Source organism: Sinocyclocheilus rhinocerous, unplaced genomic scaffold (assembly GCF_001515625.1).
Source record: "Sinocyclocheilus rhinocerous isolate Xijiao unplaced genomic scaffold, SAMN03320098_v1.1 scaffold226, whole genome shotgun sequence".
NCBI lineage: Eukaryota > Metazoa > Chordata > Actinopteri > Cypriniformes > Cyprinidae > Sinocyclocheilus > Sinocyclocheilus rhinocerous.
Genome location: NW_015631726.1, coordinates 1,354,540 through 1,368,371, shown reverse-complemented (window position 1 = coordinate 1,368,371; position 13,832 = coordinate 1,354,540). Strand labels below are relative to the sequence as shown.

The window sequence follows — 13,832 nt, the reverse complement described above, 5'->3', positions numbered from 1 at the left end:
CTGCAGAGCCAAGTAAACACAGTCCTCGCCAAAGAACGGCTGAGGAAATGCCAATGTAGCCCACACCAAAGGTTACCCTGTCGGCTTCTCTTAATTGGATCAGCTATCAGGCACCGTGATGCCCTTTGATTCCCATTCGCAGCTGGACCTCAGTACTTGCTTTTTAATTCAAAGAGATCTCACTGGACACTATTGAGCGATGATGCCTCATTTGGTTAATGTGCACGTCAAATTCAGAGCGGAAAACTGATCAAAAAGGGATTTCTGCTAGTTATTGCTTGGCTTTGTTTATGGGTTTTCAATCAGGGTCTCTTTTGAGAGGAGGTAATCAATAGAGCCAGATAAACCGTTTTAGAGGTAATAAAAGATTGTAAGTTGTCCTTCCACTCAAGGTTGGAGAGAACATGCGGTATTGATGGACCTGATCTTTTTATCAACAGACTTACATGGGCAAATATGTCTAGCTGAAACATGCGCTTGCATCAAAACAGGGCTAATCGGGCGCCTAACAAAGATGGATTTAATTTAAAAGTCTATGAGACCCTAATTAAAAAGAAACTGCTTGACTTTGGGACTCTTTCCCTATGCCAATTATGTAATTTAACCTTTTTGCTAGCCACAAAAAGTTTGCTTAGATGTTGGTGCCTAAATGAAGTGCTCTAACCTTGCCAGCTTTTGTAGATTCTAATTTGATTGTGGCCAACGTATGTGAAACTGAATACAGCTTGACACCTCAAAGAAAACACTGTGTATTGCAATAAAATGCTGATTTTGTCAAAAAGCAGCTCTGAAGCTGGCCAGCCCCATGTTGATACAACAGAACTGGTGAGTGATAATATATCAGATGTTGCCGGATGGGAAATTCATCACCCAGTGTGAGACTGAATTACATAGACCTTCCACCCCACTGTAATCCTGATATTAAACATTGTTCGGGTTTTGATCTACTGGTAATATAGTCTAAGATAATAATCTTTGCAATACATTTAATGTCAGGAGACAGGTTGCCTAAAAAGGCCTGAATTTACATTATCTCAAGATTACACTCAATGAATCAGATGTAAGCATAAGATGAATGCTAACGATATCTTGTTCTCTAGAGAGAGAAGATTCAAGATACATGCAGTGCAAAGCCATGAAAAAGATCCAAAGCATCACTTCTAAGATTAAATACATAATTACCAATGTGGCCAGTGAAGTATAAATATCAGAAACATCAAAGAACATTTCTTATGGTCTGTTCTTTCTACTTAATATATTGTGTTTACCCTAAAATATCTTTTTGAAAATAGGATTTTGCCCGGTGTCATCAATCTTTACAACTAAATATTGCATTTTTAATACAAAATTATATTCAACTAATAAATTAATAAATAAACATTAATGTCACAATGTATTAATATAACTTTAAACATGAATATTTATATTAATATTTAAATTACTGTGACAAAATCAGAAAATCCCAAAGGGTACAGAATTCAAATTTGCAAGAGAGATGAAATCCATTAATGGTGCTAACAAGTGCAGAAAACAATCTAAAAGGTGCACTTGCGAGGTGGAGTCCAAAGACTAATTTTGTGTGTGATGATTTATTGCTTTGCCCTTTGTTGATACCTAAAACTTAGATTAGCGTTTGCACTTGCTGAAACAGCCCACGTTAACCCTGGAAATTAGCTTTGTGGGTGAAAGTAATTTTTTTTTTTTTACTGTTTTATCTCATCAGTTGCCTTCCTGGTGTTGCAGGTTTCAATTCTCTGACATAAATTCTTCTGAGAGTATCTGTTATGTGAGAATTAAATATGTACAACCTTCTATTTCCAACCCTGCCAGTGGAAATGGACCAAAGTAAACAAGGGTCCTGCTGATGTTAGTTATGTTTCATATACACTACATATTATTAGATAAATATCTAGTACTTGCAACTGCTTATTAGACTACTTCTGTTAAATATGTGCTCTGCTGATATGAGGCATGACACCAAAGAGCTTACAACATGTTAGGCCTTATAAAGCGGTCATGACATACCAAATGCATGATTTATTTGTCAGTTCTACGTCTTATGAATCTCAAGTTGGCTGAATGGTTCATCATGCAGCACAACATTCATGTATCTATCTATGGCTGAGTATTGTGTTAAAGCTTATAATAGCACCAATTGAATCAACACAAACAACATTTCTGAGGAAAAATATGAACTATAAGTCAATTTACACTTATTCTAAGTTAGATCCACTATTGTATGCTGTTGCCGTATGGCAACATATCATAAAGTACCTTAAAATAATATTTTTTTCAAAAAAATGTTTTACAGCACTTCAAGTTAAGCCATTCTTAGAAAAGAAAAAGAGTCAAATATTTTTTTCTATAGGTCTATCATAATGCGTGCGGTAGAGGGTTTTAAGAATGCTTCAGTGCTTTGTTGTATGATTGATGGGTTTGCTTTCTTCTTCCGATCAATATAAATAACTTGAATCTAAAATCAAGAGAAAATGCACACTAGTTTTAAATGGATTACTTTGTCAAGTGGATTGTTTCTGTGGCACAGCTCTAATCAAATTACAGTTGATAGTGATGGATAGGGCTTATCATGATGAGCCTCTAAGAGTAAAACAAGCATAAAACTATCCCACAATATCCCATACTGCACTCATGCACGGACCCACCCTCGCAAATGCATATATTTAAGGACATAGTGGTGCGATAGTGTATATGTGGTCTTGAATGTCTGATTTTGACATATGATGCCAGAATTTGAAATATATTGTCATGTATGCTGTCTTGAGGCAGATTTGTGAAACTTGCAGGCATGATTATTAAATTCAAACAGTGTAAAGTACAATAAATGGAAGGCTTACTCCTTTTAGACATTGTATATCCATGTGATTCTCCACTGTAGCCTACATGGTTGAGGTTTCAGCTGGAGTGCAAGACTCACCTAATAATTATCCACAGGCGTGTGGGATACATGCAATGCTAAATTCATACAATAGCCCCATATTCGTGCATAGAATAATTATTCTGGTAATTGGCAGCGTGATCCTACCTTGAACTCCTCCAGGATTTTATAAGTCTTCCCTCTATATTCACAGAAGTTTTTGACCTCCTTGCATTCGGGGCAACAGCCGTTGTGTTCCACCTTGGTGCACTTGGGGTGTATTTTAGGGCACTCGGGCTGGTCACAGACAGGACCGTCCTCCGTGCACATGCACGGGCAGTTCGAGTGGCCCGGGAAGAAGCGTTCCCCGAGTTTGTACACGAAGCCACTGTCATCCACGCAGCCTTTCCCTCGGTAGTCATCGAAAATGATGTCATTGTTGGCAGTTCTCTCGGCCTCGTCCGTGGCGGGATAGTCCTCAGGGCCGACAGAGGCCGGCGAGACAGCGGCGTTCAGGGCGAGCAGCACGACGCAAATCGCCGGGAGAAAAGGGCCCATCCTTCGCCGCGGCAGTCTGACGCATTCAAGGAGAGTGTCTCAGGTCCCTTAAGTTGTAAGTCTCCATGCTGCAAATATGACACTGAAAGAAATGTAAACAACCCGTAGCTTGATAACTGGGCATGCATTTTCTTTATGTTAACTGATAAAAAGATCGTCACACTATAAGTTAATGATTAAAGTACAGTTTGCTGAAAAAAAAGTAACCATGTACAGGGATGAATGGGGAGTGTTGTAACAACGTATGTTTTTTCTTTAGCAGTTTAGAAATATATGACAAACCTTCAATAAACTGTATAAATAAGTGTCAAGTACATAAAGTGCCATTACCTACCTTTGAGGTGTGAGTTTTAAATGTCGTGTATGAATTTGTTGTGGTACTCAAATTTACTTTAATTCAGTAATAATTTAATTTTATATCGCAAATGTTAAACATGGAGATTATTTTTAATTAAATTCTAGCATTTAAAAAAAATCGCTGTATATCCTTCTCCCATCCCTCCGCATCTGGTCAGTCGCGATGTAAACATGTAGATAGCAAAATAGACATGTTGTATATTAGATTAAATAATCTGAATGAGCTGGTTCAGGGGATCACAAATTTGCAAATCAATTTGTAAACCTGACATTTTGCTTTCTTTATTTTTATTTCTTGTATAAAACTTCTACTGCCTTCTCGTGAGGATGGTGATCATGTATGTTAGTGATTTCATTCTTGTAGCTCATTTCTAATTGGTTAAACTGATGGTGTTACAACTCACCCAAAGTTACAGCACTCCCCGGTCTCCCATACTGGTTAATCTCTGGTAAAGATCTGCCATTTGTTCCCATACAGAATGCACCGAAGATACCCATAGATTGATGAAGAGTCAGCTCATATAAACGAGGTGTGTTTTCCTCCTACATTATGTGTTGGCTCTGGCATTAGTAAGCTCTGTATCAGGAGGGGGTGAAGATATTACTTCAAAAGAAAAGCGTGTGTACGAGAAAACAATTCCCGATGAACAAAGTAGGTAAATCAACAAAAACAAAAACCCAGATAATCACTGGCATCATAGACAGCGCTCAACAAAGTTAGCCAGGATATCTATTTCCCAGGGACAACAGGTAGCTCTCCAGCTTCTAATCCCTCATAGCACTGCAGATAGGTGTGCATTGACCATGTCCGTACATTTCTACGCTCTGAATTTCATCTACTCCAAGAGCCCTGAAGAAAAGACACGGTTTCTGTGTCATTAACGAGTGCGTAATGGCCTTCGGTCCAAATGCCTCTTCACTCGTGAAAGCACGAGAAATTAACCATAAAACGGCACGGTAGTGTGAGATTCTACACTTAGAAAAGCAGAGGAGCTGCCAGAGGAAAGCACTTCAAATAAAGAGTTTCTTTTTTACACTGAAAGCAAGTCTAGTATTGACAATACGTCTAGTCTATAATAAAATGACTGCCTCTGGCATGCTGAATGCATCTGTGCAGAGACTGCCTGCCTTGAATGTAGAGAAAAATGCATTTTAGTAATTAATATTATCGTGAACATAATTATTATTGCATTGAAGTATTGCAATGAACACGAATACATTTTAACCAAGTGGCTGGACTCGACTTACCGCGTTGAAATGTCTGGTTCCACTTTGTTGGAATCGTAATCAAGCGAGCAAGTGCACCTTCGTGATGATAAGACCACAAAAATCATTCCAATTCGAGTTGGTGCAAAAAATCGCTTACTCCAACAGAACAGATAATCCGATGTCTATAATATTTACAAATGAAGGCTGATCATGCCCACTTCAGAAATGACATATCCAGAAACGCAATTATCCTTCCCCGATCATTAAGTGACCTCTCAGAAAATGAAAAAGGAAGGAAAAAAGATCCAAAACATCTGTACAAAAGCACTTCCTTCTCGTGATCATCTAGTCATCCGCGGCATTTAAATCAACTCCCAAATACTGCAGGTGAAACAGTATAACGCCATTTGGTCTTCGGCACCTCCGCCGAGAAAACATTTTGATGTCAAGTTAATAAACGAGAATAGATTCGATATCATTACGTTTCCCCACTGCGAAAGTAAGTTAATCTACATTGGAGATGCCCGCGCCGCCAGAGCAGACAGAAAAGCATCGTCTGAGACAGCGCTACTAAGTTGAGTGCGGAGAGGAATGAGAACAGAGGAGCGTTTCATCTTCAATTTAACGAGTGCGTAATGGCCTTCGGTCCAAATGCCTCTTCACTCGTGAAAGCACGAGAAATTAACCATAAAACGGCACGGTAGTGTGAGATTCTACACTTAGAAAAGCAGAGGAGCTGCCAGAGGAAAGCACTTCAAATAAAGAGTTTCTTTTTTACACTGAAAGCAAGTCTAGTATTGACAATACGTCTAGTCTATAATAAAATGACTGCCTCTGGCATGCTGAATGCATCTGTGCAGAGACTGCCTGCCTTGAATGTAGAGAAAAATGCATTTTAGTAATTAATATTATCGTGAACATAATTATTATTGCATTGAAGTATTGCAATGAACACGAATACATTTTAACCAAGTGGCTGGACTCGACTTACCGCGTTGAAATGTCTGGTTCCACTTTGTTGGAATCGTAATCAAGCGAGCAAGTGCACCTTCGTGATGATAAGACCACAAAAATCATTCCAATTCGAGTTGGTGCAAAAAATCGCTTACTCCAACAGAACAGATAATCCGATGTCTATAATATTTACAAATGAAGGCTGATCATGCCCACTTCAGAAATGACATATCCAGAAACGCAATTATCCTTCCCCGATCATTAAGTGACCTCTCAGAAAATGAAAAAGGAAGGAAAAAAGATCCAAAACATCTGTACAAAAGCACTTCCTTCTCGTGATCATCTAGTCATCCGCGGCATTTAAATCAACTCCCAAATACTGCAGGTGAAACAGTATAACGCCATTTGGTCTTCGGCACCTCCGCCGAGAAAACATTTTGATGTCAAGTTAATAAACGAGAATAGATTCGATATCATTACGTTTCCCCACTGCGAAAGTAAGTTAATCTACATTGGAGATGCTCGCGCCGCCAGAGCAGACAGAAAAGCATCGTCTGAGACAGCGCTACTAAGTTGAGTGCGGAGAGGAATGAGAACAGAGGAGCGTTTAATCTTCAATAGGTCGCCTCAGTGAGTTCAGCACCGCGGACAGCGCCGGATCCGGAGTTCAGCACCGCGGACAGCGCTTGATTCTGCACTGAATGTGAAGAATTCTGCACTTATATTTGCTTCTCTAATCATGAACGATTTTATGAAACGTGCAACAGGACAGTCCCTCTGGACCTTAGGAAATCTTTTGCTACTCTTCTCAGCGTTTTCGTTCGTGAATAGAAAGAAGTCATTGAATCGAGACGAGTCACTAACAGCGGATTTTAGCAACACTTTAATGGTAATTGTAAACTGAAACCAGAGAAATATGCAAAATTGTTGTGCACAAGGTAACCCATAGGGGCCACTGCATTACTGTATTTGATAGTGAGCTGAGGGTGGGCAAAGCAGGCGTTATTATCAGTGCCTTCTATGTCCTTTGTGAACGTGTAAACAATGAAAAGCTGACATTAACTTTTACTGTGTGTTGTCATAAACCCATTTTGAATGCAGGAGTTTCCTTTAATTTACTTATTTATTTATTTAATGTCTATCATCTATCTATCTATCTATCTATCTATCTATCTATCTATCTATCTATCTCTCTCTCTCTCTCTCTCTCTCTCTCTCTCTATAAAAAAATGTTACACTTCTATGTCCTTTGTGAACGTGTAAACAATGAAAAGCTGACATTAACTTTTACTGTGTGTTGTCATAAACCCATTTTGAATGCAGGAGTTTCCTTTAATTTACTTATTTATTTATTTAATGTCTATCATCTATCTATCTATCTATCTATCTGTCTATCTATCTATCTATCTCTCTCTCTCTCTCTCTCTCTCTCTAAAGAAAAATTTTACATCTTTTCAGCATATATAAACTCTTCAAGGAAAAGTGTCTTCTCTATTTATCATTTTATCTTATATTTTCATTTTGTCAGTAGGTGGCGATCTTAAAATATCCACTATGCTACAATGACAGCAAATGACTGATAACTGAAAACTGGATATTGGTAGACATATCAACATTAAATTGTCTTTCTAATAAACACTCGTTATCTTTAGCACATAGCTAGCAATAACTAAATTAACTGTCAAATTGTTAACCTTGTTATTTTTTTAAAGGCATGGCTATATCCTTATATCCCAACTTTAATTTAGCAGAAAATGGCACAATGCAGTTTATTAACATTTAAAGACATTCTTTGTCTGATAGAACATTCAGAGTTCTAAAAAAAACAACAACACATTTTCACAATAGAAGAGGCACCGATTCTATGGAATGACCAGTTAAGTGCATCTGCTCCGAACTAAAGTACAAATTATACAAATGGATTTCGAACACAGAACTGCATAATACAAGCTCTCTACTTCAGTTTGCTTGTTTTTTACTATTATCTCATTATATTTGTTACGTATCCGGTCCATGAACTTCCGTCTGCTAGCCATCAGAGGTCACCCTTTCCATTTTCATTGACTCTCGCACTACACACTGTTGCATATCACCCCGGACTACATATCCCATCATTCATTGCACTGATTGCACACAGCACTGATTGCACACAGCTGTTTCATATCACTCACTCACTATTTAACACTCATTCTCACTCCTTTCTAGCTGCCGAGTATTGTATGCGCTTATCGCCAGCAGTGATAGCTACTCTACAGAGCCCTCTTTAGCTTCCTAGCCTAGCCCAGCCTAGTCTTGCCTTGTCTGTTTTCTCGGTTTCTGATCTGTGCCTGTTTTCCTGGATTTATCCCTCTAGTCTCGCCCCTGTGATTCTGTCTGCCGATCGTTGACCTACGCTAGCCCTAGGACTATTCTTGTGTCTTGCCCGCCATATACCTGTTTGCCACCATTCGACCCTGCCTGTGTTTCTGACCTCTCTGCTGAATAAAGCTTGCATATGGATCCGCACGTCTCACGTCTTGTCAGCCCCGTAACAATAGGAGATGATGAATTATTGTTAGCCACTTTCCAGGACATTGTGTATGTATTGAGCTTTTGTCCTCCAGTGAGTCTTGGCTGACCCAAAACTCTTGGGATCAACTTCTGGTACTAAACATGCTGACTTATTAGTGTGCAGTGTTCTCTCCTTCACAGGCCTTGAGGCAATCATGACACTGAAGCCGCCAAATGATTACAGCAGTCTAGTGCAATGGTTGTTTTTCTCCTGTGTATATTTTAGATGCGCATGAGCCGTGGTCAGACATGAAAGTAAACCACAGTGCAAAATCAGTATGTGGTAGGAGAATTGCCTATAAAAAAAACTCCCTTAAATTCCAACAGTCTGCCTAAATGAAATGCCAGTCTGAAAAGTTTTTCAGAATCATACATATCCAGAGGCAGTATGTTGTAGCAAAAACCAAATTAGCAACAGAAAAGTAGGACATCTATTTAGTTAGTTGGTATAGTTAGCTATTTATTTATTGGTTTGGTTTGTAATTTTGTTTCTCTTGCCTGTTTACATAGAATTTTATTTCATCACATTTTTCTGAGGCATTACAGATGAATATTTAGAAGAGCATCTTCAATATGTTACAGTGATCATTCCTTTGTTTACCATCTGCAGGGAGATGATTATGGATATATATTTTGTTCCTCTGGACTTGTTTTTCTCTTCATTCTGTTTCTAGTGACTGGACCCCCATTATCTTTACCCAGTTTGTAAGTCATAGAACAGGCTAGCAATTTCCCTGAAACTGATGTTGCTTTAAAAGATGTTATGGTTCAGGTTAGGCTTTAGGTTTAAGGATTTTACAGTGACTTTTTTTTTGCAGGATATCACTATGGCAGTAGGTGATCGTCTGTATGAGTGAGTCAGTGAAACCAGATTCGATAAACAATACTGATTCATTCAGAAGAAGAAACAAGTGACTAGTTTCATTAGACAGTCACGCAATCATAAAAAAAAAATAATAATAATAATAATTCAGAAATTATTATTGTAGCAACCCTGTTCCATGGTGTTGCACTAAACATCTGTACAACTAAAGCACATTTCTTCCACAAAATTTAATTTCACCTTCATGCTAAGGTAAAGGCTTAAATTGAAATGTTCTAAACATGTATAGCAGTTGAACTCTTGAGAGTAGATATCTCCACAGTAATGGTCTGGTTTGGAACAGCCTTGTCTGTAGGTCGTAGCATGTGCAGTGCAAAGCTGGCGATTTTCTTGTTTACCTGCTGACTCAGATGTTTCAGATCTTTGACCTCCCCTTCAGTGATCAGTTGGGTGATTGTCAGGTATGTGTGCACAGGCATCATCTCAAGCCCCCTTTGTCCTAGACCTGAGGTCTATCTGAGCAGCATGTTGTAGGGATTTCTTAATACCACAAACCTACATAGCCCATCATCCACTGCACTGATTGCACCCAGCACTGATTGCACACAGCTGTAACCAATCACACATTCACTATATAACACTCACTCAGATCCCTTTCAAACTGCCGAGTATTATTTAGTGCTTATCGCTCATCGTGTGATAGCTACTTTACGGAGCCTTTTCCCCTGTGTTAGTTCCTAGTTCCTAGTTCTAGTCTTAGTCTAGTCTCGCCGTGTTTTCTGATTTCCTGGTACCTGATTTTTGCCTGTTTATCTTAAGTTAACCCTTTGCCTGCTGTTTCGGACTGTGTTTGCACCTCGCCTGGACTCTAGCTCGTGTTATTAGATTACCCCTCATGTCACCTGTTTGCCCTTGTTCGACCCTGCCTGTGTTTCTGACCTCTCTGCTTGAATTAAAGCTTGCGCATGGATCCGCACGTCTCACGTCTTGTCAGCCCCGTAACAATATTAATGGTCTCCAGGACCGAAACAGTTACAGCTTCTGCATTATTATTGTTCTCATGGTAACACAGCAATGAAGGTTCTGCAGAAATTACAAAATTAGAAGTTCATCCTCAAATGGTGACACTGGCATTATTGAGTACACGTCTTGTCAGCCCCGTAACAATATTAATGGTCTCCAGGACCGAAACAGTTACAGCTTCTGCATTATTATTGTTCTCATGGTAACACAGCAATGAAGGTTCTGCAGAAATTACAAAATTAGAAGTTCATCCTCAAATGGTGACACTGGCAGCTGTTATTGAGTAATTTCACTCAGTTTATGTTTTCCTCCAACACTGAAAGCGCTAAGCACCCAAGTTCTGCAGTTAAATTCAGTCGGTTGCAAAAGTGCTCCCATGGGCCTGCTCAATCACCTAATTTTCTTCATGAATGGAACATTCAATATAATTTCCAAGACCCATAAAATGGGTCCAAACAAAACAAACAATAACATGGCAGAATTAGATATTGACATATCCATAGCAATTGACAAAACAATACCAGGGGGTTATGTAACATCACATTGCATAGATCAACAGGTGAGGTTGGGTTCTGTGGGTTTCACCCTTGAATACAAACATCCTCTAAACCCGCAGATGGCAGCCCATCTTAGATACATGCTGTTCACATAGCAGAGCAAATCAATAGAAAGGTATCTAAAAGCAAGGACACACGCTTTGCTTTTAAATGTGAAATTTCATCTAGGTTATCTGCCCCTGAAGATACATTAGGCCTGTTTCAGGAGAGTATGTATGGGCAAAGCCAAACATGAGAAACTATCTCTTAAAGTCTTCATCCCAGTGTGACTCTAATCGAATAAGCATACCTCAGGGGGAGACGGAGTCTAGTGTGCCTTTGGCTCAACCTTCACTCTCTCTTCCTTTGCTAAATCCCTCTATGGAGAAAATACAAGTCAGCTACACTGATGTGCTAATGAATAAAGGGAAATACTTTTTCCATATCTAAATATGAAATGTGCAATGTGGAAATCATCGGTCAGAGCCAGTGAATGAGTGTTGTGTCATGAAGCTTATGCCTCCTCCCTGTCATGAACTTGCTCTGCATGTTTCTCACAGAAGCACCGGGGCTCTCAGTGCATCCGTCACATCATGTAGGAATCAAGCGTGTCTGACCGCGTGATGACATCACCGGCCGGTAATTGGGGCATGTTTTCTCACTTTCTTGTTCGGAGGGTGTCATCCCCTGTAAACGATCCCACCCTAATTGGCCTCAGCCTTTCCTGCCTTTGGAAGGGTTCACAGACATGGTCAGATTAGGGTCGTCACTCTCATTACAGAAATCATAACACTAGTGCATGAGCTCTTATTAAACAGTCTGCCAGGAGCCGTTGAGATATTATGTGATTTTAATACAACTGATGTTTGTGAAACCAAGTGTGAGAATCTAATATCTTCAAGCTTCAATGGTGAGATAAAGGAAACCAGGTTTTCACAATTACATTGTCAGTGCAGAGGCTCTATGGGTTCACAGTTTATTAAAGAGCAGATTCATGCAGACATAGCAATTTAGCAAGAATATGTCATCTGGAGAGACTTTGAAGACGTTTGTGTGACTCCATTGAACCTGATCTTGGCAAAAATTGACAGTTCTTAAAGCCAAGTTTATTTATATAGTGCTTTACAATAGAGATTGTTTAAACACAGCTTCACAGTATTAAACAGGACAGTAACCAAATTTATGATGCAAACTTCATCATATATGAGGCAAATACAAATTGTGCAGCTTTATCAAGATGGTGTTGTTATTCACAGCTCAAGTAAAGTTCAATGTTGATTAAGTTCAGTTCAATAATTGTGTGAAGTTCATCAATTGTGTTCAATTATATATTGTATCATTGATAATTAAGTTCAATTCAGTGATAAGCAGTTCAACTGAAGACAGTAGTTTCATTATTTAGCTCAAGTCAGTTAAAGTTTTGTGTCAGTGTAGTCAAAGCAATAATCTTACTTAATATTAAGTGTCTTTTAAAAGGATAGTTCACCTAAAACTAGTATTTGTCATTATTTACTCAGCCTCATGTTGTTCCAGACCTGTATGCATTCTCTCTTCTACAGAACACAAAATAAGACATTTTGAAGAATATTTCTAATGCATTTGTCCATAAAATTAAAGTCAGTGAGGTCCAGTGTGGCTTTTGGCTCCATTTACTTTCATTATATGGATAGTGAATCTTATTTCACTGCAAGAATATTTCAACTGTCTTTGTCCATACAAAGTCAGTGGGGCTCAAAGCAACACTAGACCCCACTGACTTTCACTATACAGAATAATCAAAACACTGAGATGAGAAAGTCATACAGGTTTGAAGCGACGTGGGGGCGTGTAAATGATGACAGCATTTTCACTTTTGGGTAAACTATTCATTTAAATGGATAGTTCACCCAAAAATTAAAATTACCCCATGATTTATTCACCCTCAAGACATCTTAGGTGTATATGACTTTCTTCTTTCAGACGAATACAATCAAAGTTATATTAAAAAATGTCCTGGCACTGAATCGTGGTCGAGATTTTGAAGCAAAATAAAGTACTCCACACGGCTCTGGGGGGTTAATAAAGGCCTTCTGAAGTGAATCGGTGCATTTGTGTAAGAAAAATATCCATATTTAAAACTTTATTAACCATAAGAAGAAAGTCATTTACACCTAGGATGGCTTGAGGGTGAGTAAATCATGGGGTAATTTTCATTTTTGGGTGAACTATCCCTTTAAATTAAGTTTACCCAAAAGTGTTCTCAGAGTACCCATAAACCTGGGTCTATGGTTCATACCTGATCTCAGATCATTTTTATTAATTTGTAAACATTTTCAGTGACACATCTGTATAATAAAAAGGAAGACTTAACAACCAAACAAGCACTCCAAATTAATAAAAGAACACATACTATACAAACACTTTTCAAATTGAATAGTATTTGATGGTTTGTTAATTGCATTTAATTTGTAGAAGGTGTTTTATGCAAGTTTGGCCTGAGTTTTTATTGCATTTACACAGTTTTGTCCTGCAGGCATCACCAGTGTATGGTGTTTCAAGATCTTCAAAATAGTGAATAATTTTGGAAGCAACTGATTCAAAGTTTTGAAGTTATTTTTTCCTATCACTATTGCACACTTCACCTGTAATTATAGCTTTATATTTGGCCTGATCCTAAAACATGACAAATTATATATGTAAATGTCCATACTTTCTCCATGTCCACTGCATCCCACTAGCCAACTCAAAACGTCACTCATACTGTTTATCTTAAGATCTTTCCCAGTCTCAAAGGTCGTCACACTCACCAATTAAGGATGGGAGAGGGGTGACAGACTAAAAGACTGCGACTAACATTTCACTCCAATTCCCTGTCATGTACTGCAGTGGCCCATTTTGGCAGCAAATCAATGTGAAGATTGTGAAATAAAAAATAAGGCATACGGAGAGAACACAAACAGTGTAAAAG

The 13,832-nt window shown here is 38.6% G+C and overlaps 1 protein-coding gene across 2 annotated transcripts in view; it reads right to left on the bottom strand.

Annotated features, from left to right (window-relative positions):
• Positions 1-5,443, bottom strand: part of vwc2l (von Willebrand factor C domain containing 2 like) — a 46,987-nt gene extending 41,544 nt beyond the window's left edge. For both annotated transcript variants that reach the window (XM_016554748.1, XM_016554747.1), the window contains exons 1-2: positions 5,039-5,443; positions 3,044-3,515 (exon numbers count right to left, since the gene is read on the bottom strand). In XM_016554748.1, the coding sequence (XP_016410234.1) occupies positions 3,044-3,433 (390 nt within the window). In that variant the 5' untranslated portion in view covers positions 3,434-3,515; positions 5,039-5,443. The remainder of the gene's footprint in view (positions 1-3,043; positions 3,516-5,038) is intronic.
• Positions 5,444-13,832: the final 8,389 nt, after the last annotated feature.